At 35.7% G+C, this 27,962-nt stretch overlaps 2 protein-coding genes and 1 pseudogene across 2 annotated transcripts; 1 reads left to right on the plus strand and 2 right to left on the minus strand.

The window, feature by feature from the left end:
• Positions 1-112: 112 nt before the first annotated feature.
• Positions 113-26,408, minus strand: LOC120137478 (peroxisome biogenesis protein 1-like). Its single transcript, XM_039153211.1, is given in 20 exon segments — positions 113-385; positions 461-745; positions 1,045-1,162; positions 1,487-1,548; positions 1,630-1,755; positions 1,913-2,113; positions 2,489-2,719; positions 2,989-3,143; positions 3,289-3,382; positions 3,568-3,790; positions 3,966-4,039; positions 4,405-4,496; positions 4,585-5,322; positions 5,898-6,206; positions 6,209-6,373; positions 6,663-6,762; positions 6,896-7,069; positions 7,428-7,664; positions 9,323-9,336; positions 26,373-26,408. Coding segments are annotated over 18 exon segments (3,390 nt in total). The 5' UTR covers positions 7,632-7,664; positions 9,323-9,336; positions 26,373-26,408; the 3' UTR covers positions 113-346.
• Positions 12,688-19,031, minus strand: LOC120137480 (probable LRR receptor-like serine/threonine-protein kinase At1g56130). Its single transcript, XM_039153213.1, has 24 exons — positions 18,740-19,031; positions 18,450-18,639; positions 17,657-17,728; positions 17,482-17,553; positions 17,334-17,405; positions 17,162-17,233; positions 16,989-17,060; positions 16,824-16,898; positions 16,629-16,700; positions 16,443-16,514; positions 16,266-16,337; positions 16,113-16,184; positions 15,933-15,998; positions 15,780-15,842; positions 15,658-15,702; positions 15,492-15,553; positions 14,996-15,375; positions 14,641-14,836; positions 14,392-14,544; positions 14,192-14,310; positions 13,886-14,096; positions 13,563-13,794; positions 13,317-13,467; positions 12,688-13,231 (listed from the first exon to the last, which is right to left on the minus strand). Exons 1-24 carry the CDS (start codon positions 18,843-18,845, stop codon positions 12,923-12,925), a joined length of 3,006 nt encoding a protein of 1,001 aa, XP_039009144.1. The 5' UTR covers positions 18,846-19,031; the 3' UTR covers positions 12,688-12,922.
• LOC120137484 lies at positions 20,956-27,940 on the plus strand (annotated as a pseudogene).
• Positions 27,941-27,962: the final 22 nt, after the last annotated feature.

Below are 27,962 nucleotides of genomic sequence, written 5' to 3' on the forward strand. Positions count from 1 at the left end.
ATTTTTCTTGTTTTACAACAAAAATTAAATATATTTGTTTTCTTTATTCAAAACTATCATTTCCCCAATAAAAATAACGAAACAACTAATAATAACAATGAAAATATAAACATATTCAAATTATTTGATACTTTTTATTTAACTTTGTGTTTCAATTCAAAGACAAAAAACAATACGATGTTTACATTATTTATGTAAGAAAAAAGCTTATAACGGACGTTAGAACAAAATGGAGATCTAAAGAAGCCAAGAAAAATATTTCCCTAGCCAGCAAGCAAATTCAATATTCAAAAGGAAAAAGGAGCGCGACTATTTCCAGTCCACAACGGTGGCAACTATTTGCAGGTCATGCCAGGGTTGCCCTCTTGCCTTTTGCATCCCTTGACTGCAAGAAAATTTTCAAATTTATAGTCGGGGTAACTAATGTGAGAAGCTGCAAATACAAGGGTTTATTGCATACCCGTGCCGCGGCGGATTGCTTGGAATCCAGAAACTGACTGTAGATTCCATAGAGTCTCTGTTTTTCGGCTTCTGAAACCGATGGTCTTGCCTTCGAAGCAATAGACTTCAGAACGGCATCAGTTATGACCGGCATTTTACCAGGCTCGTTGCTGTTCTCACTGCTCAAATGTTCGTGAACTGCAGCGAGCTGTGCATCTGAGAGAAGAGCTTGGAGATCAGCTCCGCTAAATCCTTCCGTCGTATACGCTATGGCGTCTAAATCAACATCACTGGCCAATGGCAGCTGCATTGTTTGTGCAAAAACAAAGTATTACAAAGGAAAGAAACTAAAGCATTCAAAGAAATTTAAATTTCTAGTTCCATACGTAGCAAAACATTTAAAATTGAGTATATCCATGTCGGACATCGATATCGGGCACTCAACCCTTAATCGAAGTAAAAAAACTGCTACATGCAATTAACGGAGTCATGTAATTCCGGGAAGCATGACTTGCAGAAGAATTTATATTTCAGTTTCTATGACGAAACAAAAATAAAAGAAAACGTGGCATAGAACATTAACCGGTGATTATTATCACTAACCTTTCTTGAAAGAACTGTCAGAATATCCAACCTTTCACGCGGAGACGGAAAATCACAGAAAAGGAGGCGATCTAGCCTACCTGGTCTGAGCAATGCAGCATCAAGCAGATCTGGTCTACTGCTTATCAGAGGAATCCAAGTCAACTTTCATGGAAGGTATGCAACTCGTATGTAAAACTATGAAATAAGAAATTCATATATTATGTAAGACCTTGAAATAAAGAATTTCACAATCTTTTGAAAAGTCTGATCTTTGCAAAGCTATCTTATTTGGTTAGCTGAAGCCGAAATCAAGCATGTGAACTAATGTTTAGAATCATCGACGTAAATCAGGACAATGACTAAATTATGAACCATAGTTAACTTTGTGGACAGAGATTAACTAGAGATTAATAATATATACTATGGAAATAATACGAGACAATTCCATAGGAAAACTAACCTTGTTGCAGCAAACACGAATACACCAGTCAAAACTTCAACACCATCTAATTCGGTTAGGAACTGTTTGAAAGAAGAATAACCATGAGAAAAATGTAATAAGTTCAGTCAAAAAGATAAAATTCAGCAAGCGAAGATAATTACTTGATTGACAACTCGGTCAGTTACTCCAGTGTTGTCATGCCCTCTCTTAGGGGCAATGGAATCGAATTCATCAAAAAAGAGGAGGCAAGGTGCTGCAGCAGCTGCCTTTGAGAAAATATCTCGAACCTGAAACAAAATGGCTTTGAATTATTTGTTTATACCTATTATTCTATATAAATCGGGTTTGAAACATGATAAATGTTACTGGAATCCTCGCAAACAAAAAAAAAAGGAAATAAGAAAGGCATTTGTAAAAGAGAAAGGCTTAATTATACTCCCTTACAGCTTGCTCAGAAGCACCAATGTATTTATTCAGTAGCTCAGGCCCTTTCACTGATATAAATCTTAGTGAACAAGCAGCAGCAGCAGCACCAACAATGTGAGTCTTGCCACAGCCAGGAGGACCATACAGGAGAACATTAGATCGCAACCTCAAAGGAGCTTTGGCAAATATATTTGGGAACTTTGAAGGCAGTTCTATCATCTGACATTGAAATAATAATTAGTAACATAGAGAATATGATTCTTTCAGATTGGAATTAAACAATGACTGCTTCAGGAAGTGGATAAATTTGAGGACCAATTTTAGACATCAACCCGATAAATGATTGAAAAGAAAATTAGAGACTTTTTTATGGTAACGTTAAAACCTATTTTGTTAACAGTAAAGAAGGTGCAGGTTTAGCATATTCTCTTCGCATAAATAAAAAAGATAAGCACGCTGAGGACAACGAATACGAATAAAGTTTATATTCTGAGTCACAGTAGAGGCAAAATCAGTGAAACAATCTAATCTGGCAATCCAAATATTGATTAAAAATAATCATAGGCAATTTAGAAGCCAGAAGGAAAGTTGCACCTCTTTGATAGCATCCCGAATGTCATTGAGACCACCAACTTCATCCCAACCAGAGTGACCAACATCAGAAGCAGATTTCGTAATATCTCGCATGGAAACTGGAAGGAACTCATGCATAGCATGAGAGAAATCATCCCTAACTAGTACAGGCTTCATGTGTTCTTCAGAACCAGAATCAGAAGGCAAAAACCGGCCAACAGCAGCATGGACAGCTCTATCAACCAATATTTCCTGATAATGAAATTTTTGGTATCAACTTTTATGCATCATTTTAGGATAGGCAATGAAAAAGAACATGCAATCTCCTCCCCATAAATAACACAGAATGAAACTTAGTATATCTGATTTAAAATACATGCAGATTTAAAAATGCCAAGGGATAAAGACATTGGCAATGTAAAGATGGAAGAAAGTGAAAAAAATTATCCAGAGGAGAGAAAACATCAATGCCTCTTTAAAAAGAAATAGACAGTTCATGCACACACAAGAAACAAAAATACCAGATCATATGCATCATATCCGTCGCAATTGGAAGCTACATCCATTAAGATATCATCATGACACTGAAGGGAACGCCTCTGAATTTCATGCTTCAATATGGCCCCACGTTCAGAGGCAGCAGGTGCAGGCAATTGTACATGAAAATCAAACCTTCCTGGTAATAACCAAATTCAAAAATGCACAACTATGAGAAAAAGGGGAAATAGGAAAATATTAGAGTTGAAGTTTGTTGCAATTCCAGTAAAAGTAAAGGAAGCTGTGATCCCTAATAAACCAATAATGCAAAGATGAAGACGAACCAGATGAGCTCAAAGACTGGGGGATACTCTCCAGAGATTTCACGGAAGCTATAAAAGCTACTGGACCAATACCACAGGAGCTCTTCCTCTTTTCCTGCTCGATGTTACAAGATCATCTATTAGCTTACCATAAATAACCAAAACGAGAATACATCTAAGATATAAAAGAAATATTTAGGATCAGGAGCACAATTTTAATTGAATAGATCAAACATCTGTTAAGGCTTTAGTATTACCATACAACAGAAAGAAGGGAAAATAATAAACATAAAATTTTACCCCATATTCATCCATGATATCTGAGAGAAATTTAGTAAGTGAGACAGCTGAGGTTGAAGGTTGAGATCCTTCTGAATCAGAAGAAAACTGGATGATGCTATCAAGATCATCAAATATGACAACTGAAGGAGCATGATCTAGGGCTTCAGATATGGAACTTGAAAGTGCTTGACGAATGGTTGGAGGTTTCTCCAAAGAAAGTTCAGAGCAACTTATAGAGATTCTGCAAGTACAGACAAATATCAAAAGCAGATTTTTACCCTCAGAAACCACCAATGAGAACTAGAAAACATAACAGAATGTAGATTTTTTTTTCCAGCCAGAGTCAGTCATGCTTAGAGCATTTCCAAATATCAACATTGAGAAGGATGCATATGCATTTTCAAATAATTTCTTACATATGTGCTAAAAGGTCTTCATGTTCTTCAAGGGACTTCGCAACAGCTCTTGCCAATAGTGTCTTCCCAGAACCCTAATAGGAAATAATATACCAATTTTTATTTAAGTAGGAATTATCAAAATTTATATGTCAAACAAATACAATAAAGCCCTCCTAAGAAAACGACATAAGCAGGTTTTAAGATAACACAATTTCTTATGCACCAACCTCTTGATCACAAAACATAAAGAGCCAACAAGGTTCATTTAAGATTTTCAAAGCTAAAGTCAACATAAAAGATATCTACTTGCAACACCACAAAGTTCTATACAATATATACTAGAGAATTGCACTTTTGTACTGGAAAAAAATTGCAATAAGTTTAGAGAAAAGCATGTTTTCCCCTTGATACTTTATCAAAACCTATTGCAAAAGAAGCAAAAAATATAGCAACTCACCGCAGGTCCATATATTAGAACATGTCCGGGGAAAGGAAGATTATAAGTACTAAACCAAATTCCAGAAGGAGGAGCTAGCAACACCATCAACCCTACATGTAGTATTTGTCAGGTGAACATGTCCAGATAAAACTAATTGTAACAATATTTGTTAGAAAATTCAAAGAGAAAAATACCTACTATTGATAACATCAAAAGCAGTTGCGCGCATCCAGCTTAATGAAGATACATTTGTGCTAAACCCCTTGACAGATGTTCTGTCTTTAACAGAACACAAGGACACAGGGTTGCCTAAATTTAGCTTTCCAAACAACTCTATGCCTCCCTGAACATCAACCCTCTTGTTTTTATCATCAAGTTCAAGTTCATATGCATTAACTTGTCCACTGTGCAGTGTTTCCTCCGAGATAGTCAGTATGTATGAAATTTCCAAAGGCAACTTTGTCTTATTTCTCTTCTCTGAAAAACCATTCGATGTGACAAATCCAGTTCCATAATCATTTATGGTAACCTCAAAGTGAAGTAAACTTTCATTCCCCAAAACCAATGTATTAACTTCCGTCCCTGCATTTGAAGTTATAGCATCAACTTGAGCAAGAAACCATGCCTGAAGAAGACATTCTAAGCCCTTCTTAGTATCATCTTGATGATTGCAGTCTTCAGCGTCTTGGCAAGGAAATCCACAAGAAAGTGCAGCAACGACATTCTCATGGTTTGACCAATTTATTACTTCCAAAGAGGTTCCTGAACCAGATATTGGAAGTGAGTTTTGTGTCCTATGAGTTTTATGACCATCAAGCATTTCAAGTCCATTCCCAAGAGCCTTATCATCTGCAACCATCTTGAAGTGGCATGGTGAAAGTGAAATTGCAGGAATTTCCTTCTTCAAAGCAGCATTATAACCCTTTAAATAAACCCCTGCATGCATGGGAACCTTCTTTCAAATATCTTTTACATAAAATAAAGTGAGAATAGTAATGCCATTTTTTCTCCTCCCCTTGAAAAACTAGAAAACCAGACATTGAAAAAGTAAAGAAATGAGAAGAAACACATTGAACAGAAGGTGAGTTCTTTAAGGTGGAAAAAGATGCACACATCAAAGTATTTAGCGACAACAATTTTTCATCTACAATTTCCATCTAGTAAAATAAATCTAGATGCTTTCACTCAAACAAAAGAAGGGTATACCATAAAATCAATAAAAAAGTTTCTTTCCCTTAACACTATAATGGAGTAAAGAATGATGTTTGAGTCCAAACAATAAGTAGGCAACGAAGAGATTGATACATGCATAGAAACATAGAAACAACCTGGGAGACAATTCAAAGTTTTTCAGGATTGATAAATAAGCATGTTTAATCAGAATTCTCCTATTCAGAAAAGCATCTTATCCACTTGTTTAATGATGTAATGAAGAAGAGCAAAAAAAAGGCTTTCCAAGTGAGGTAAATATGGTAAGATAAGTAACTGGTTCCTGAAAATAATTCACATACATGAATGTAGTCCTGTTCTCAAATAAAGTCGGAGAGATCGCGTAACCATTATATGTCCTTTAGCGACTGAATCTGAAATTAGAAGGCGGACAATCATTTCACGGAATTCCTTATTATCAGTTGATGTTCCACCATTTACTTCCTTCGAAGCAACGTTTCCTTTCATTCTAGAGGCATCATTTTCCAGATTCTTTGCGCTATCTTTAGATGATAACCTTGGCACCAAGACAACCAACTGAAGAGGCTCAAATGAAAATCTTTTAGCTGTTTCTGGGAGAATAAAGGCAACAGAAGTAAGTGCTACCCTAGCTCAACACCTTTGACATTACTTTTATGGAACAATTTTCTGTCTGAATCTTGTAAGCGAAGCAGTGCTTTTGCACCATGAGATCCTCCAGCAGACGATTCTATGTTGTTTAAGCTTTTCTTACGTCTCTTCGGAGCAACAGCAACTTCAGTTCCAGGAACAAGTTGAACTGGCAAAGAAACAGAAGTTGGGAAAATTCCAACAAACCAAGATTAAAGTTGTAGTTGATCTGATTCAACAGCTATATGGCAAATAATTTGTAAATTGTGGCAAGACATGATTCAGCAAACAAATTTGCTGAATTAATTCCACACTGAAATTATGCACTATGTTCGCAACTTATAAATGAGCATGCATAGAAAATTGGTTCTAAAATGAACCAATGTTTACATGAACATATGGAAAACTAAGTATAATTCTCCACTAAAATTGAGATAGTTGCAACAATATCATCTTACCCACCGCTTTCTTGGGAAAGGTTGACATGACAAGGAAGGTTATGATCGTTCGGCCATGTAACCACAGAGGAAATCGCATCCCCTCGTAGACAACCCTGACCTGTATCGATTAAAATTCATTGCATAACATATGTAAGATCCATTAGAAGTTGACTGAAACGTTTTCAGTTAAGTTTAATGAAGTTCATCAATCACTCATTTGCTTCATTATAACTACAATTTATTAATATGACCTGCTTTAATATTGCATCTTCAGCATGCTCAGAGTTGAGCTCTAAAATTTCCCAATCATCCTCGGTATGAGGTTCAATTGTGACTAATGTAGCCTTCGCCAAATTAGATGCAACTCGGACTTGAACTGTGGTGCGGTTCGGCAACAATATACATTCAGCAAACTGTTGAGAAACCTTCATAGCCAAATAAAAATATATACACGGAAATTAGAGGAAAGTAGGGAAAATACAAGTCAAATCGAAGTCTAAACACTAAACAATACTGCGACATTTGAAAACGTAAAACTGAGAAAGCTGAACTGGATTTTATGTGAGATATAAATTAGTTGAGATGTAAAGGTACAAAACATTTAATTGAATTTCACAAATATCTAGAATTATTTCAAAATAATTCATGAATTTGAAAAATAATCATCAATATTATATTTGCATGCCTTTGATTATCCAATTTACATTAATTTTATATATTTTTTTAAAAAGATCTGAATTCTCAAATATGACTTAAAGGATTAGTTGAAGAGATTTAGCTGACCTCAATAGCGGTGGAAGAAGAAGTAGCGCCGGACCAAGCGACGGTCCAGGGATCGTGGGAGGAGGCGGGTGGGAGGCGAAGCTCGAGAGCGAGAAGGGGAGGGAGGGGAGAAGAGCGCGTGGACTGAAGGGTTTGGATGAGTAAAAGGGGAAGAGATACGAAACAGTCTTCTATTCCAGCCACGTGTCTCACCTCAAACTCCATGGCAAGGCAAAGCTAAGGTCTGGGAGAAAGGAGGAGGCTGAAAAGAAGGGTAATATTGGCAGAAGAAGATGATGTTATTAGTGGGTTGGACTCGGGATCACTGCCCTAAATGATAATTCCATCTTTCCCTTTCTCTTTCTCGAGGATTTGGACTTTCTAGGACGACAACTTTTGCTTACCTTCTTTTATAATTAATAAATGTCTAATAATATTTGATTAAATAATAGTTTTTAAAAAATGGAATCAAATGTAGCACCCTACATTACAACTATCTCTGGCTCTGCATTATATTTATAAAATAATCAGTATTACAATAATTGGGGGGAAAGCAACTCTTGCCTGTAAATTATGTACAAATAATTATGGTAAGCTTCCTATATGTATATTTGTCCTATTGATAAGCCTCTAAGTAGGTTCAATATAATTTGGAGTAAATTTAATATGGGACGAGATATTAATTATTTTAATAATATCATAAATTTGAATTTTTGTGTGTAAATGAAATAAATTGTATTAAATGATCGATCTCTTACTATATCCAATCTAAATCAATTAATTAATAATAGATTGGATATTGATAGTTAATTAAAAAATAGGTCATCCTGACTCAAGCCACTTGCATAAAAGATCACATCGTAAAGAGATGAAAAGACATAAATGTAACATCGGTAAAAAAGAGAGGGCCCGGTGCTGATGCTTTGGCCAACATGGGCAGGAGAATGGCCCTTGGGCTCACGACCTTCACACATCCTCCTCCGGAGATTCAAGCGTTGCTCTTGAAGGATAGAGATTCTTTGTCAACAAGCCCGGTGCTTGCTTAATTATTTTAGTTTTGCGACCAAAAAATAAATAAAGAAAAAGGAAGAAAAAAAAAGGGCCTGAAGAAGGTAATGGTTCATTTTATGCCATTCAATCTTGTGATATTCTCGTCATGGGTTCACCGTCACGATTGTTTACTTTATCTATCCCACCCATTAAAACATTTGATGTGAAGTCAAACAGTCAAAATATCATTATGATATCACTTGTCTAGGAACTAAAACCAAAACTAATCCTAACTTGGGGCTGAACCCTAACCCCCTTCTTAAGACCCTCCGCAATGTTAATGGCAGAGATAGCATCATTCTGACCACTGCCACACATCCTTCGCAAAGGCAAAATTCTTCGAGCAGATGATGAGAAAGTAACTGTTGATAACCGATCGGAAGGGCCTAAGTTTTGTATAGTAAAGCAAACAGCTCGGTTAAGAAGGGAAAGCTTGCCAGTCATGCTGCCACTCACGCCAAGTACAGCAACTAGGTCGATGGGTGCACGATCGAAATATTGAGCATCGACCAGGAAAGGTGGAGCAACGATGCCAACAAGACTAGGAAACTTTGAAATGGCATCTGAAGATAAGACAGCAGGAAACTCTGGAAATGTCTTAATGGTTATGCATTGCAATACAAAATACTTTTTATTAGTCCATAAACAAAGTATATTCGTTCAATTCCATACTCCAATTATTTTCTTCTTTCATTTCAGGCTACTTAAAGACATCGAATCGAACTAGTTTTCCGTAATTTGCAGAAATGTGAAGATCATAACTATTATATGCGTGGTTACTTAGTTGATAGTCATATTTATTACATGCAAAATAAATATTAACTTGTTAGTAATTTGTAGATAGAAAAATAATCAAATTGAGATCAACGTAAAAAAAGAATTCGTATAAGAGATGATATTTAACATTGTTCGATTTTGTTTATCTCTATGGATGAGAATAATAACATACTATAAACGTCAAAGTCGTCTCGGATATTTTAAGAGTCTTGAGTAAAAACTAATAAGTAGGCCTGTATAGAACGAACGCATATTCCATTACTTTAAGCAATTAATTCAATTTTACATTAATAATAGAAAAATGATTAAGTTTTGTCAAGCCCATACTTCAAATAAAACTGAGAGAGAATAACTAAAAAAATGAATGTGAGTATAACACAGAGCTTGATTTTGAAAAATAAATAAAAAATGAAGAGTAGTGTAATATTTTAAAGTTAGATTGATATTGGAAAAGAGGATTGAAAATTGAGAATTTTTAGAATGAAAGGTCATCAATTATAAATATAAAAATTAGGATCCCAATTATAAGTAAAGAAATTGAAGCCTTAATTATAAATATAGAAATTAGGGGCCCTAAGCAAACGCTCGAGGTGCTCCCCTAATAGTTGGCCTGATAAACGCAAAATCACAAAAAATATAAATTTTTGATATCTCGTGTATCCTAATAACTAGATATATCTCAAAACACATTCTCCCAACATAATTACAAAACTCATATCTTTTGTAATATAAATCCCAAAAGTTACAAAGACTACAAAAAAAAATTAGACCTCTAAATAATTATCTTTCATATAGTCAAATACTTGGTTATAATAACTCATTTTATCTAATCCTATTTAAAACTCTTAATCCAAAATAAAACAAAACCTAAATTATATATTTTATTTATTTAAATCAAATACATATGATAAACATTATTAATAAGGTAATAAATGTAAACTTTGGTTGATAAAGTCGAACTACTCCAAATCGTTGTGTAAAAGTTGTATTTTTCGATTGCTTCCATCAGAATTTTTAAAAGTCAATTCACCTCATATTGAGTATTTCCGTTGCTCGTAGAGCAAACAAAGTGTAAAAGGTCAAATCATTAGATTTGTTTATTTTTAAGGATAATGTATAACCTTACAAACACTTCAAGGTATATAAACCTTGAATACACTCCCAAAAAAGTAACTACAAATTTAGGGGGAAGAACCACAAAGGCAAATGTTCTTGCAAACAATAAGTCTCAACTAAATAACAAAATAAACAATGCACATTTATGACTATCTGAGAGTTGTTTATGTTATGAAAATGAAACAAACTATGTCAATGTAGCTGTGGAGCACTGTCTGTAGCAACAAACCAGGGGAAAAATCAATTTGTTATTGAGATATGTACCGTATCAGCAATGCAATATTGTAACGTTGTCAAACTATACAGATGGTGCGTTGGAGGAATTAGGTGCCTCGTCGTTTACATGTATATCTTGAGAACAAAAGCGTTGATCAGGCACTGTTGGAGATTCCTTCCGCCTAAATGAAGACAAAATGACTTGCATCTTAATTGGCCAGCCCGCTTCACTAATCCTCTTGTAGCTAACAAGCACAATGAAGTGGGTTGGGCAATCAAGATGCAGCCTAACAAAACCGGCATAAGATCCTCCTCAAGCAAATATTGTACGTTTCCTGCAATAAATGCAGACCTACTTTGCTACCATTTCCTTCATCTCCCAATCGGATTAGATGACGAGGCATAAAAATTTGGAAACAGGGCATGAACGCCACCATGGTGGAGACCTCACTCAACCAGGCTCCCAACTGTCTCTTCCCAGGAAATGCACAAGGCCCACGATTCCAGTGTGATTTGGACGAAAACCGAAAAGCTGCATATCATTAAAGACTTTCAAAGCCTCATAAGATTCCGAACTCAGATTAATGACTTGAGCAATGAGAACTCCCACTTACCAGTGATCGTTGCACTCCATGAAACTGCATTTCATTCAGACGTTTGATCAAACAGTTCCCTTGCAGACTCATCGTGAACGGGTTTGACTAACACACATTGAAGCGGTTTACGAACCAACCGCTTCCGTTGAACTCCGTACAAATGGGTCAATCCAATTAGCACAGATCATAAGATTCCGAACTCAGATTAACGAATAGAGCATTAGACGGCCTCTGCTTGATATGAGACACTGCTCCAGCAAAGAAAGACACCCTTCAAATATTTGGAGGCAAGACTTGGGGCTGAGATTGTCAATTTAAAACATCTTAAATATTTCATTTCTTTCAAAGAATGGGCAAATGATGAAAAAATTTTGAACAGAAAGTCAGAAATAAATTACAAAGGATGAATGAAGACCAACTTGTTTTAAAAACGATCGCAATATTCTTATTTATATAAAGCAAAATTGCAATGTAAAAGGAAAAATTGTAGATGCAGGGACCGATCCCATACCTCTCGCTGGGGATGGCAACTCAGCTGAACCCGACCTGATCGGATCAGATTTTTTAAAAAAATCGAGGGATTTTTACACGGGTCGGGTTCGGATTTAGGTGAAAAAATCCGACCGACCCGACCCGAAAAATATATATAATTTTACCTTATATATTTAGGGATAATTACAATAATACCCCTCTATATATAATTTTTTTCAATTAAGTCACTATTTTTATTGAATAAAAATATATATTTTTTATTATTTCGGATCGGGTCGGGTTTTTAAGTCATATATTCTGGTCGGGTCGATGAAACCTTAATTTCATCGGGTCGAGTCACGTCACGGGTGGAGGACCCTTTTTCTCGGGTCGGATGACCCAAAAATCCGACCCGAACCATTGCCATCCCTAGCTCTCGCATGCTAAGCGGGCGTTCTACCATCTGAGCTACGTCTCCATACATGTACGTTCATCATAAAAGATATTGTTACTTCTAAAAAAGAGGACAGTTTACTTCTAGCTAACTTCCATACCACTGTAAGAGTTTCGAATATTAGATGAAGGCTCATCTTTAAAGTAAAACCAGTTTTTTTTGCTTCTTAAACTCTATTTTTTGTTACTTTTCTCATATTATGTCTTACAATTATCAATTAAAAAGAGAACATATGATCTATTAGAATGTATTGCATGACATCTTTAATTAAAAGTAAATGAATAAAAAATATTACATTTTAATGATTAAATTATCCAATCTGACCAATTTTATTGTGTTTTCCTTTCCTTTTCTTTCTTGTTTACCAATTAATTTCTGTTTATTATTTTACTTTGTTACTTCATTACTATTATTGCTGTTGTTGTTGGATGTTGTTCTTATCATTTGATCTTTACACAAATCTTATATAAAAAAAATATCAATTTTTATGTACACTATCCTCGCCGATTAATTGGCTATATACCTAGAATGTACCAGATTAACAAACTGAACGACATCAATTAGTTCCAACAAGTTTTTCCAACCACCACAGGTTTTTGCATGTCTGAGTTTCATAATTATGTTATACGTATATTACAAAGACAACTCAATCTATACTACAACGTACGCAGAGTTAGAAGAAAATCATAAATTCTATGTTTCTCTAAAGACAATCTGGTATGGTACTATTGCAGGCACGGAACAAACACTTGTCACCTTCCTTCCCCTTTGAATTCAGTAATATAAAACTTGTTCGAGCGTTTTCTGGTTGATTTTCCGGCCCTGAAGTAGTGTTATTACTCGATTCCGCTGCTGCTGGAATAGGAAACAATGGATGTCTGAGATTCTTCATTCGTGATGGTGCAGCCTGTTATATCATCATAATCACCGTAAGTTAAATAACTTGGTTTTGTTTTAACAGTGCTTACTTCAATATCTCCTACGAGCATAGCGACAACACGAGACATGGACGGCCGCATCGACGGTGATGCCTGAAGGCATAAAAGTGCAACCCCTATCACTCGGAGAGCTTGGTCTTCGTCGAACTTCGATAATGTCAGATCGAGCAGGCTCAAGAGTTGTTTTTTTTCGTACAGGGTCCACACCTAGAGACATAGTAGAAACAGATTAATGATCAACGGACTTGGAACAAATAGTAATGCAAATGGGAGATGTATCTTTGGGGATTACCCATTCAAGAAGATAGATTCTGCCTTCTTTTAATCTAATGTCGGAGTTCGGTCGACCACTTAATATCTCCAAAGCAACAACACCGAAGCCGAAAACATCTACTTTCTCCGAAAGGTGTCCGCGCATTGCATACTCCGGTGCCAGATAGCCACTTCAAGATAATTACATTGAATTGGTGAATAATGATTCTTAATATATTATGTTATTAAGGTAGCACCGGTGAACACAAATGTTGAGAGGTCTTACATTGTTCCGGCAGCGCGGCTGGTGATGTGTGTTTTCTTGTCATCATAAAGCTTTGCCAATCCGAAATCAGATATCTTCGGGCAGAGCGCTCCATCAAGCAAAATATTACTTGCCTTGACATCCCTATGAACAATCCTTGGACTAGATTCTTCATGAAGATAAGCTAATCCTCTTGCAGTCGATAAGCAGATATTGAATCGAGCCGACCAATCAAGATGCAGTTTATTTTTTCCTACATTTTTAGTGCAATGAATCTCAAACAGTTTTTCATTAATCGACAAATAATAGAAATCATGAACCTTTTTATTAGATTGTTAACATACCCCAGAGTGCCTGATCAAGGCTTTTGTTCACAAGATACTCGTAAACAAGTAGACGCCGATTCCCTCCGATGCAACAACCATGTAACTTGACAAGATTACGATGTTGCACTCCTGATATGGTAGCAATCTCGGTAACAAATTGTTCTTTCCCCTGGTTTGATGCTACTGAAAGTTGTTTAACAGCTACGACTCTACCGTCCGAAAGTGTACCCTGAAGCATATACTATGGCTTAGTAACATTCGGAGTAATTTCATCATTGTATAACAAGTATGCTAGCATGCTGAAATATTAACGACATCGTTTACCTTGTACACAGCTCCAAACCCCCCTTCTCCTAACTTGTTTGAAGGACTGAAGTCTTCGGTGGCGGCTTTTATCTCGGAATAACTTAATGTATTTGGCCTAGGGCTGATGCCTGCAAGCACTGCAGAGTCAAGGAAATTAGTAACATGGGAGTTGGAGCAAAAAAAAAAAATGAAAAGAGAGGCTTCTCTGATATTCTTACATTCCTCATCATCTTCTTCTCTTTTCCTCTTCACATAAATGATTGCAACTATAAGTATCAAAGCCAAAGCCGCAACAGAAACCGTAACACCAGTAATCAATGCCGTGCGGCTCATATTAGGATTGCCTGATGGTGTTCCATTGACTCTGAAATCTGAAAACAAAATCAATGTATTAGAAAAATAGAACCGAAGAGAAGCATATGGAGCATATATAACACGAGGATTCATAAGTGTTTAAGGTGTCTTACTTGGAACAACACTGATAGCTGAAATGGATGAACCGTAATAACCCTCTTCCGGTGTGTCGGAAGTCCCCTTACCGGCCCAAAACAAGTGGATTTCAAGATGGTTCTCTGTTACATTAATAGTGAAAATCCTAGGTATTGCTCTCAAAACTCCACCTGCCTCCTTGGATATATCAAAATCCCTTAAACGCCGCCTTCCCTGACAAAGCATCAATGAGATGTTATAGCAACACATATATCTAAGCGTAAAATTATGTGAACAGAATTGTGATAATAGAAACCACTGCAGATGGGGGCAATGGAAGGAATTATGTACGACTTAGAATGGTATGAATTTCTACTATAAATGAAATATTACCTGAATATAAACATCGAAAACGCGCCTTCCTAGACTTTCCCAGGACTGTGCGTTTCGGTCATGGAAACCTGCTTCTGCAAAGAACAACCTTATGGTATAGAGTCCATTCTCAAGGCCTAGGCCATAGTATCTGAGTGATCCAGGGGACAGCCTCGAAGTCTGATACAGCGCCGGAGCATTGGTACCTCTCACTTGTCCTCTGGTGTTTTCAACGTATTGTTGGTTCTGTCTATCTGCAAACAAGCCTACATTGCTAACTGCCCATTTCCGTGTACTGGTCACGTTAAATGCTGCTGCCCCTAGTCTGCCATCATCAGCCTCAAATAATATCCCATCAGATATCATCGCCGGTCCACCACACTTAATCGAGAAGTTTGTATCTGCCAATGCCGACATTGAAATCTTTTAGTAAGGCATTAAGCATTGGTCAAAATAAATAAAATCTTATAATTAAGAGTTCAAAATCAGATACTGATTCAAATGTTTTAGCTAGTACATTGTGGAGAATTTCTGGAGCATGGGAAGCTTCTTTGAAGGCATTCTAATCCTGGTAAAAGCCTAAGGAATTTCAAAACGGTTTCTCGGTTAGGAAATTTAAAAGAATTCCTTCAAAAAAAGTTAAGGAGACCGGGAAAATTCAGTGCTGCAGGACGATAACTCACCCTATGTTTGAGCTGTTAAGTGTGAAGTTGTTGGCAACAAGGTTCCTACATAAAATTCCATGAAACAATTACTTACATTTAAGCTGGTAATTGAAGGAAGTATCCTGGTTTTAGATACATACAGTTGTAAGCTTGGATTCACCCAAGAAGGCAAGTTTCCTGATAGTAAATTGTATGATAAATCTGCATACAGAATTACATTAGTAGAAAATACGTATAGAGTACGAATCTACTACAAGAACAAGAAGTATATCAAATGGAAGATGCTGACTTACATAGTCTGAAGAGCTTCACTCTTCTGGCCAGGAATGGAACCTGATAGGCTGTTATTTCCAAGAAACCTGGCCATTTCAATTGCAGGAATAAGGGGAATTAAATCAAATGAAAACCATAAGTCTTAAGCTGAGATTCTTCAAGTATTGAAGAGGATGGTTTTCATCTTTTTTGTTGCTTACAAGTATGCGAGAGAATTCATAGTGAACAAACCGCTCGGAATTTGGCCTGTTAAGTTGTTGAAGCTCAAATCTCTGGAACAAAAAGGAATTAGAAACATGAAGCAAGCGAATATCATAAAATACTGCAGCAGATAACTTTTGGATAAAACTTACAGCTTTTGTAAAGACTGTAATTCCGTGATGTAAGATGGGAAAATACCAGTGAGCATGGCATTTCTTAGAACCCTAGAGGAAATCAAAAGAAAGGACAAATAAACGAGTATAAAAACATTTCATCTTTCTTCCCTGAAAACAGATGAATACAAGAAGTAAAGAGTGTGGTTAACTCACAAGTCTGTCAAGTTCATTAGGTTTCTTATAAAATCAAGAGAAGAACTCCCGTTGTATATATCGCCGATTCGCCTACATGATAAACAAGCATAAAAAACATGTGTACACATACAGATAAATACATTCATGTATGTATGATGCATGAACATGTGGACAAAGGGATATAAGCAAGATATCTCTACTTACAAAGAAGTCAATGAGGTTAAATTTGCAAGGTTGGATGGTATTGGACCATCAAAAGAGTTCCCTTCAAATCTCCTGTATATAAATATTTGACAGACTGGTCAATCTGATGAAAGATCTAAACGAAGCAATCCTTCTTAATCTCTAATTCAGAGAGAACTTATAGGAGATTATAACCAAGATGTTTTGATGAATTACAATGATGTAAGCCTTGTCCAGTTATTTCCAACAAAGTCTGGTATTGTGCCTGTGAATGCATTGTCCGATGCCCACCTGAAATTCAACCGAGCATACTGTTAATAAGGCGATTTGCAGGACCAAGAGGGAGGAAAGGAAATAAGCATAAAGAAGGGTCTTTCTTACACAATTCGCAGTCGTTCAAGGTTAGCAAATGTTGAGGGAATCTCACCACTGAATCCACAACTGTTAATGTATCTGCCAAATTTTCATAAACCAATTGGTGTCATAATTTCAAAGGGTAACCTTGTATAGACAATCATGTACCCTACAAAGAACTAAAGAAGGTTGGAACTTACAGTTCTTCAAGGTTAGCCAAATTACCAAGCTCTGGAGGCAGTGTTCCAGAGAAATTATTATTACTCATAGACCTGCATCATATTGATCCACATATAATTTGCTTAAAAAGAATTAGTTTATAATTTATAATGGTGACAAAAAGAATTAGTTCAGAGTTCCTCAAATTCTTACAGCAGAGATAAATTCTTGAGATTTCCAAGCTCCTTGGGAATGGGTCCAGACAAAACATTTTGGCCAATTGACCTATACGAGGTATAATAATTAAACAAATAATTATTCTATGAATGTTGTTTCAACTCTGTTATCTGTGAATACTCACAGTGCTTCTAATCTGGACATATTTCCAATGAACGCTGGCAAAGGACCAGAGAAGAAGTTCCTATCAATCGTCCTGCATCACCATACAATATAAATTATTACAGACATTATAAAATCTGTAACCATTTGGAAAATATGTATAGAAAATAGAGAGGGAAGAGAATGAACAGTCATACAATTCTGTCAGAAAAGGCAAACCCAAAAGCTCCTCCAGTATCGCCCCTTCTATGTTTAGAGAAGATACCCTCCTGAAACATGTAAGATATGAATACAAATGATATATTATTATCATTAGACCTCGCCAAAGGCCATTGATGCTGCCTATCTATATCTCTGTCTATCTATAATTGCTTCCAAGGTTCTTTTTAACGGGTTGAAAGGCCGAATAATCATAAATAATGTTATACTTGAACATGAACTTGTTCTTTACTTGTGGTCCTAGTAAGAACATGAACATGTTCTTTACAGTGGAATGAGGTTTGGTACATGCTTAATAAGTAGTATTGATACATATTTTATATTATCACCGGCTATTCGATTAATTCGGATTCAGCACTTTTGAGGCTCATTATCGAATGATTTTCTAAACCTAACTGGCTCAATTCGTACTATCAGGATTTTAACTCTAGATATAGTTTAAGAGACTTGATGTCTCGTTTTACAAGACCGACTTATAGTAAGTAAAGTTTTAATATCTGTAGTTTGCATAAGTTACAAATTCAGTTCATTCTGAAAAGTACATGTAAAATTGATCGATCAAATTAGAGTATGAAGACTAAATTCATAATTGATATATAAAAGGACTAATTTAACCTTTCAACTTAATACTAGTTACTCCATAAGTTAACATGAATAAGCTTGCTCTGGGATCAAATTAGCCTTATTTTAACTGTCATACTATAAGTCTATGACAATAGTAAACGCTAAATAGGTAGAGTACTGCAGAAGAGAGAAAGAGAGAGTGTGTACAGTCGAGTAATGTGGCAAACAGTGCCACCGTTGAAAGAACAATCACATCTGATAGCAGGGTTATTGGCAGGATCCTGAAACACAGCATCACTATGGTTCAGAGCAGACCCACTGCATGGCTCTCCACTCATGTTCCATGAATTCACTGCCTGTGTATTCCATTGTTGGAAGATTGAGTTCAACGCCCTCACTGTTTCTCCCCAACGGTTAAACAACAAGAAAAACCATAAATTCATGTAAGAAGAACATCAAAAATTCAAAACCCATAGCTTCTGAAGCAGAGAAAGTACCTTCAGAAGGATCGGTGGTGGCGTTCTGGGCATTAATGAATTCGGAGAACCAAAACAAAACAAACCAGAAGAAGAACAAGTATGAAAAACGCTTCATCATTAACATTAAAATCCTCTGTTTTTTTGGTTCTTCAGTGAAAGGATTTTTGCAAGCAAATTCCACCGAGTTTAAGTGGTCAACTCGACTTCAAGATTCCATTAATCGCAGACGCTGAAAGAACAGACAATGAAACACTCGTCTTCAACAACTACCGCCTTCTCTACTGTTCAACGCTGGCTTCATCATACTCCGAGTTATAAAAATTCAAGATGACTCGGATGCCTTTGTCTTTTCTCATGATTTATGAATTTGTTTTTTGCTTACCAACTGTTTAACCTCGATGGAGCCATGTGAATAGTGTGGTTCACACTGCACCCAACTTTTACTTGGTATAATGAAATGATGGTAAATTAGGTATTTAGTCATTTAATTATCACTTTAATTTTATTTATCATATATTTTTTCAAATCAATTAATATTGTATTTTAGTTATTTATTGTTAAAAATTAATAAAGATATACCTATATAGTTTACCCAATAACCTTTTACGTGGTAACTGAAAATTATGGAATTTATTGTATGTATTTTATTTACTAATTTTTATATTTTCGAAAAGTATTTATTTAGATTTCTTTCCAAATTCATAGGGTTTTATCTATCAATAATTTATTTATTGGTGTTTCCCTCCATGTGCGCGTCCCTATAAGATTTATAAATTAATAATTCCGATGTATGCATGCATGGATGCATGATTCATGCATAGTTTAAGAGACGTTTGCTTTAAAAACAAGTCTAAATTGTGAGAAAAGACAAATCAGCTTTCTCGGGAAACTTCCGTATAACCATTTGAACAGGCTAAATCATCATCTAGGACAGTGTTAATACGCATAAAATAGATATTATCGATTTTGTTATTATTTAAATAATAAAATTAATAAAAAAATTACAAAAATTATTATTATTATTATTTTGTTATTATTTGATGTTTTATTGGTTTTGTTAATAAAATTGATTAAATATTATCGGTTTTGTTATTTTTCTATCGATTTTATTATTATTGGACACTATACTTGAAATATTAAAAAACATTGATGTTTTAGATAGAAATAATAATGTTTTAGATAATTTTTTATCGGTTTTGTTATTTAAATAATAATAAAATCAATAGCGTCTTTTTTTAATCTTATATTAAGAGTGTCTCACTGTAGAACTTCCCTTTGAACACAAGATAAAGACCCAGTCAAAATCAGTAAATCATGTAGTATATTTTACAGGTAAAATGATTTTTTATTTGTTAATTGTACTATATATCCTTAAATCATTTTTTATTTTAAATTGGTCTATAATTTTTTTAAATATTTCAATTTTTAATTTTTTTTATTAATATGAGGTAAACACAAGACAGTATCCGTTTAAAGATAACTCTCAATCTTTTTGACATTGAACGTTTACACCTCTCATGCTCGAACCTGAGTCCTCAAAGAATATCAACAATTCATTCAAGCTCAATTTTATTTTTAAATATGATTCACATTCTAAATCAGTCCTCAAACTTTTGAACAACTTAATTTCATCTCCAAACTTTGACCCTCATTCAAAATTAGTCCTCAAACTCTTCAATCTCATCTAAAGCTGTCGGTATATGATAATCACATCCCGTGTCAAAAACAGTTAAAACAAGCTATAAATTACATGTTTGAAAAAAATATAAATTTTAGGTTAAATTGTGGTTGAAACTAATTGCATATTTGGATAAATTTGGGGATAAAATTGAAATATTCAAAAGTTTGGGGATAAATTTAGAATAAGGGTCATAGTTTTATAATGAAATTGGAATATTAAAATGTATGATGACTAAAATAAAATAAAAGACATCATTTGAAAATGAAATTAAAATATTTAAAAATCTTAAAGATCAATTTAAAATGAGGATAATAATTAGAGAACATGTAACACAATTAACTTTTTTTCTACATCTACTTACAACAAAATGCATAGATAAAATATACATTAACCCTTAATTAAAATGATAAATTTGTATATTAACCCTTGATTTATTTATTAACTATGCGCTCCATGTGCGTCCCTATAAAATTAATAACACGTATACATTGATTTACTAAAGTTAACATTTATTTACCATTGTTTATATTGATCAAGATAAGTGGCAATTCATTGTCCTCACTAGTTAGTTGCTTTATAAAATACATATATTGATAATAATCTATATCAGATGGAGACGAGGGCGAAAGGGCGAAGGCGAAAGGCATTCGAGTCATCTTGATTTTCCATAGGTCAAAGTTGTATTTCAGCAAATTTTAATATTTCTACGGTAGTTGTCGAAGATGACGGTTTAATCACTTGTTTTGTTTTCAGGAGCAGTTTGTTGAATATATAGCTGTTTTGTTTTCACCATATTTTGTAGTGTTGACCTGAGCTGTGCATTTCTAGAATATTGAAGGTTAGGTAAAAGCTCGGGTTAAATATTGTGATCCCTTTAGTAATTCCCATCGGAGAAGACGGTGGCGATTTGGTCGCGAGCTTAGAACGGAGTAGAAGTAAGTGAAAAACCAAGGCGATTTCCAGGTTGAAGATGAAGCCACGACGACTGTGTTCTTGGGAAGGCTGGCTCCACTTCTTATTGGTTGTTTTCTTTTCATTCAGCAAATCCATTAATGCCCAGAGGAATGCCACAGCTGCCACCGATCCCTCCGAAGGTACTCCTCTCTCTCCGTCTCCGTTCAGTGATGGAATTAATTTTGTTTCACCTTTCGTGGTTTAATTCTTTTTCAAGCCCCTATCAGTTTAGAAATCTTTGAAATTAAGTTTTGGTTCCCAAACTTTTCTTGGATTAATAACATCTTAAGTATTTATCAGTTTTGAAATAGACAAATTAAGTCATAAACTCATTTTTTCAGCTTAAATACTTTTTAAGTCCTGCCAATTTTGAATCTAAACAATCTAATTTCGTAAAATCAGCCTAGTTTCGTATGTCTGAAGTTGTCAAATATTCAAAACCATATCCTATGCAGGTATGCAGCTATATTCTAGCATATCAGTTGATGAAGAAATTATAACCCCAATTTGAAAATTTTATAATGTTTAAATAAAATAAAAAACATGTATTTAGATCTTTAAATTTAGTTTATTTTGATTTTGCCCCCACAAAATTTGATTTATTTTGATTTTTTCCCTCTAATTTTATATTGTTATATATAACTTGCTCCCCTTAAATTAGAATTCTTGATCCGTCCCTGTTTAACGATCCAGAGACTGAAATAAATGTTTTATTTTATTTCGGTGACCAGAGTGAAATCATTAGTGTAGTTTATCCTAGAAATATATACTCTTTTATAGCCGCCACTCTTTCTTATCTAATTAGCCTAATATTTTACATGTGAAAGACACATACAATATTTATGCACATCGGTAGGTGTAACAAATTCTAATTTCATTAAAAAAAACATTATTTTTCACTCACACGTGATTCACACAAATTCTAGTGAATTCTGGTCATTAATGTCAATATTAAACACAAATTTTGACTACGCGGTCATCACCTAACATGATATTTCTTTTTGCCCCCGACATTTGTTTAATGAATGGTGGAACAGTGAGAGCACTGAACTCAATCTTCCAAAAGTGGGGCCTACAAGCACTGGATACGTGGAACATCAGTGGAGAGCCCTGCAGCGGAACAGCACTCACCGCAAGTAATTCCGAGTTCGAGGATCCTTCTAATAACCCTGCTATCCAATGTGTTTGTTCTTTCCAGGGTGGCACCGTTTGCCACATCACCAGCATGTATGCTTTTTGCTCTCTTTTGTAGTTAATCCATGCATGTTAATGGCCTTCGGGGATATCTAATCACATTTAATATCTCGATTGTAGTACTAATATTTTTACAACGTTTTTATCAGGAGGGCAGTTGCTCTAGATAAACGAGGGGTGATACCAGAGGAGTTCTTGGAGTTGCCCTTTCTGCGTTACTTGTAAGAATGCTCTTATTTTTAATTTTAAGTTTTAGGCGTAATCCCAAAATTAACCCTTAATTTTTATCTGAATTATCACTTCAACTTGTTTTTGTTTTGGTATTTTACCCATAACATTTTAATTTTTAATCAAAATCATATCACATATTACTGATGTCATCTTTTGGGAGACGTGTCATACTACATCATCTTAGATGATGTGACATATTAGTAATTTAACATAAGTGAAAATATCACGTCAGCAACATATATTAATCATTAGTTAATTAACAGTTTTCACTTTTCATCCAACAGTATCATTTTAACCAAAAATTGAACCATGGAGGCTAAAGTGTCCTAAAAAAATCTAGAGGCTAAAATGACCATTCAGATTCAGATAAATGCTATGACTAATTTTGGCATTACTCCTTACTTTTATGGTAACTGAGTATTCATTTATTGTATGGGGATGCAGGAAGATTGATAGGAACTTCTTCGGTGGTCCTTTGCCAGCATCATTGGAAGCATGTCTAGATTAGAGTTACTGTGAGTACTCAACAGATATAATCTAATAAAAGCATTTCATTTTTGGGCTATTTATTTGATTATTTTGCTTTGTATAGGTCAATTGCACTAAATGATTTCTCTGGACCTATTCCAAAGGAACTTGGAAACCTCAAGGAGTTATTTATGCTGTAAGATTTGAAAGAGTTCTGAACTGGCTCTGTTTTTAAGCAAATTTCACTAGTGAAATTATGTCTTGATCAATATCATGCAGGTCTTTGGGAAATAATAATTTTTCTGGTACACTGCCTCCAGAACTTGGTAATTTAGTCAAGCTTGAAGAACTGTAAGTTCAAACTTTCTTTAGTTCTCTGTTGGGGGCTGTACATACATGATTGTCTTTACAATGTTACCCTATGAAATTATTACAGCAATAAGTTTATCAAAATTTTGCAGATACATTAACAGTTGTAAATTGAGTGGTGAGATTCCCTCAACATTTGCTAACTTCAAACGAATGCGAATCATGTACGGAAGACCCTTCTTTGTGCTTATTGTTTTTTCTCTATCTCGGTCGTGCAAATCGCCTTATTAATGCTAAGCTCTGTTGAGTTTCAGGTGGGTATCGGACAATGCTTTCGCAGGCAAAATACCAGACTTTGTTGGTAACTGGACAAGGCTTACATCACTGTAATACATCGAAACATCTTCATTGTAATCTTCATATAAGTTGAATCTGAATCAGACATCAAGAAGGATAGCTTTGCCATGAATTTACATCAGATTGACTGGTCTGTCAAATGTTTATACAGGAGACTGGAAGGGAACTCTTTTGATGGTCCAATTCCATCCAGTTTTGCAAGTTTGATCTCATTGAATTCTTTGTAAGTGCAAACATCTTTGTCTACATATTCATGTATGTATTTACGCGCACACGTAATCGGTTTCTATGTTCGGATATCGTGTAGGCGAATTGGTGATATATACAATGGGTATTCTCTTGATTTCGTAAGAAATCTAGTGAGCTTGAATGACTTGTGAGTTAACCATACACTACATTCTTTATTCATATATTTTCTTTTCTGGAGAAAAAAGATGAAATGTTGTCATCTAAATCCATGTAATTATTTTCCTATGTTTTCTTCTTTCTGTAGGGTTATAAGAAATGCCATGCTCACTGGTATTTTTCCATCTTATATCACGGAATTACAATCATTACAGAAGCTGTAAGTTTTATCTAAAAGTTAACTGCTTAAGTAATTTATGATATTCACTTGTTTCATGTCTCTAATTTCATTTTCTTCCAGGGATTTGAGTTTCAACAACTTAACAGGCCAAATTCCAAGCGCTTTGTTCACTATGAATTCTCTCAGATACTTGTATGCCACAAAAAAAATCAAAATGTCGGCTTAAGATTCATGGTTTTCACTTAACATAATTCATATCTTTCATGTAATTGAAATGGTCAGGTTTCTTGGAAACAACAGTCTATCAGGTTCCATTCCCAGCCAAAAGAGTGATACACTTCAGACCATGTACGTCATTCTATCTTGCCCAACTTATTTAGTGAACCAACTGATAGAAAAGCAGTTAAATTTTGATAATTCTGGCAATCTATTCATACTCCATACTCACTTTCTGCTAGTATACTTATATGCAGAGATTTATCGTACAATTTTCTATCAGGAAACTTGCCTTCTTGGGTAAACTCAGGCTTACAACTGTACGTATCTTCAACCAGGATACTTCCTTTACTTTCCTTTGCTTCCTAATTTAACACCAATAAGAGCTTGCTTTATGGAATTTTATGCAGGAATCTTGTGGCCAATGACTTCAGACTAAGCAGATCAAATACAAGGTGGGTTATCATCCTGCAGTGTATCTGATTTTCCTGTCTCCAAAACTTTCTTGAAAGAATTCTATTACCTCTATGAAAAGAAATGTTTGCTATCATATCTGCTATGCAATGCATTCTTTTTAAAGTTCCTAATCAAGAAATCGTTTCGAAATTCCTCAGGCATTTTCCAGGATTAGATTGCCTTCAAAGAAGCTTCCATGCTTTAGAAATGCTCCACGATGTACTCTCTAAAACTTTGGAACCAAAACCTGTCGTCGAGGTCTTAATGCTTAATGCTTTGCTAAAATATTTCAATCTCTGCATTGGCAGATGCAAACTTCTCGATCAAATGTGGTGGACTATCAATGACTTCTGATGGGATATTATTTGAGGCAGATAATAATCCCCTTGGGGCTGCAGCATTTAACGTAATCGGTACACGGAAATGGGCAGTTAGCAATGGAGGCTTGTTTGCAGATAGCGCAAATCCACAGTATGCGAAAAACACCATAGTACAAGTGAGAGGTACCAACACTCCGGGGCTGTATCAGACTTCAAGACTATCCCCTGGATCACTCAGATACTATGGCCTAGGCCTTGAGAATGGACTCTATTCCGTAAGATTGTTCTTTGCAGAAACGGGTTTCCCAGCCCCAACCTCACAGTCCTGGAAGAGTGGAGCAAGGCGGGTTTTCGATGTTATATTCAGGTAATATTTCGTTTTAAGTAGAAATTTATACCATTCTAAGCTGTATTAATTCATTCCATCCCCCCTATTTGCAGTGTTTCGATGGTCATAATTTTAGTCACATAAGTTTACACTCGGAACTACTTAACTGATATAATATCTTGTCGATGCATCGTCAGGGGACCGGAGATTAAGGGATTTTGATATAGCAAAGGAGGCTGGTGGTGTTAATACAGCAATAACTAGGAATTTCACTGCCAGAGTAATGAGAACCACCTTGAAATTCACCTGTTTTGGGCTGGGAAGGGGACTACTGGCACACCAGAAGAGGGTACTTACGGTCCATCCATTTCGGCTATTAGTGTAGTTCCAAGTAAGGCACCATAACACTAATGAATCCTCTTGTAATGTATGCTTCATGTGCTTATCTTTGGTTCTATGTTTCTAATACACCTATTTTGTTCCTCAGATTTCAAACCAACTGTCAGTGGGTTACCACCAGGAAATCCTAAAGGGAAGAACCACACAGCATTGATTGCTGGAGTTACAGTTCCTGTTGCCGTACTGGCTTTTATACTTGCAATTATTTATGTGAAGAGAAAGAAAGAAGATGACGACGAGGAAGGTAAGTGCATTAGTTTACCACAGAACACATATATCAGAAAAAGGTAATATCTAATCATACTTGACTCTGCAGTGCTTATTGGCATCTGCCCTAGGCCGAACACTTTTAGTTATTCCGAGCTAAAAGATGCGACCGAAGACTTTAGTCCTTCAAAGAAATTAGGAGAAGGGGGATTTGGACCTGTGTACAAGGTAAGCAATGTGTGACATTTTTAGTATCATGCTAACTTGTTCATCGTATAATGATGAAACAACCGAAAGACTATAATTTATTACGCAGTGTTACTAAATCGTAGCATGCTTTAGGGTACACTGCCTAATGGGAGAGTTGTGGCTGTGAAACAACTTTCATTAGCATCAAACCAGGGGAAAGAACAATTTGTTACTGAGATAGCTACCATATCAGCAGTGCACCATCGCAATCTCGTCAAACTATATGGGTGCTGCATCGGAGGAAACAGGCGACTCTCGTTTACGAGTATCATGTGAACAAAAGCCTTGATCAGGCACTCTGGGGTATGAGAACATTCTAATAATATGTTTTCCGTTCTCTGTTGATTGATGAACAACTGTATCAGATTCATTGCACTAAAAAATGCAGGAAAAAATGACTTGCATCTCGATTGGCCAACCGCTCAATATCATCTTATCGACCGCAAGAGGGCTAACTTATCTTCATGAGGAGTCTAAGCCAAAGATTGTTCATAGGGATGTCAAGGCAAGCAATTTTGCTTAATGAAGAACTCTGCCCAAAAATATCTGATTTCGGGTTGGCAAAGCTTTACGATGACAAGAATACACATGTCACAACTCGCGCCGCTGGAACCATGTAAGACCTTTCGACCTGTTTTTCATTAGTCCTGCCTTAGAAGCATGTAATTTACCTTCGCCAATGAAATGTAATTATCTTGAAGTGGCTACCTGGCACCGGAATACGCAATGCGTGGGCATCTTACAGAGAAAGTAGATGTTTTTAGCTACGGTGTTCTTGCTTTGGAGATTATAAGTGGTAGATCAAACTCCAACAATACATTAGAGGACGACAGAGTTTATCTTCTTGAATGGGTAAATCCAGAAGCATATTTTAGCTTTTGCATCACTGTCTGTTCAAGAGCCTTGTTAAGTATGAATACTAATTTGTTCTTACAATGCCTCTAGGCATGGACCCTGCATGAAAATAACCAACTCTTGAGCCTTCTCGATCCGAGAATAGCAGAGTTCGACAAAAATGAAGCTCTCGAGTGATAAGGGTGGCACTTTTATGCACTCAGGCATCACCGTCGATTCGGCCGCCCATGTCTCGTGTCGTTGCTATGCTTGCAGGAGATACTGAAGTGAACAATGTTACAACAAAACCCAGTTATTTAACTGACTGGATTTCAAGGACATAACAGAAGCTTTCATGAATGGAGAAACACAAACATCCATTGGGACCGATAACAGCAGCAGCACCGAAATCAAGGGTAGGAGCAAGACTAGTTCAGGTGGAGATGATCGATCAACGCTTATTACTGAATTCAGGGAGACTATTGCAGAAGGAAGGTGAGAGTGTTTGTTCC

The sequence above is a fragment of the Hibiscus syriacus genome, unplaced genomic scaffold, assembly GCF_006381635.1.
Source record: "Hibiscus syriacus cultivar Baekdansim isolate YM2019G1 unplaced genomic scaffold, ASM638163v2 tig00110674_pilon, whole genome shotgun sequence".
In the NCBI taxonomy this organism is placed as follows: domain Eukaryota; kingdom Viridiplantae; phylum Streptophyta; class Magnoliopsida; order Malvales; family Malvaceae; genus Hibiscus; species Hibiscus syriacus.

Excerpts from the sequence above, each read along its gene's own strand:
- LOC120137480 (XM_039153213.1), bottom strand. The coding sequence starts at position 18,845 with ATGTTAATGATGAAGCGTTTTTCATACTTGTTCTTCTTCTGGTTTGTT. Across the intron at positions 15,999-16,112 it reads ATGAATTCTCTCGCATACTT|GTTTCTTGGAAATAACAGCC; the intron begins GTAAGCAACAAA and ends TGAAATGGCCAG. Across the intron at positions 13,232-13,316 it reads GAATCTATCTTCTTGAATGG|GTGTGGACCCTGTACGAAAA; the intron begins GTAATCCCCAAA and ends CTATGTCTCTAG.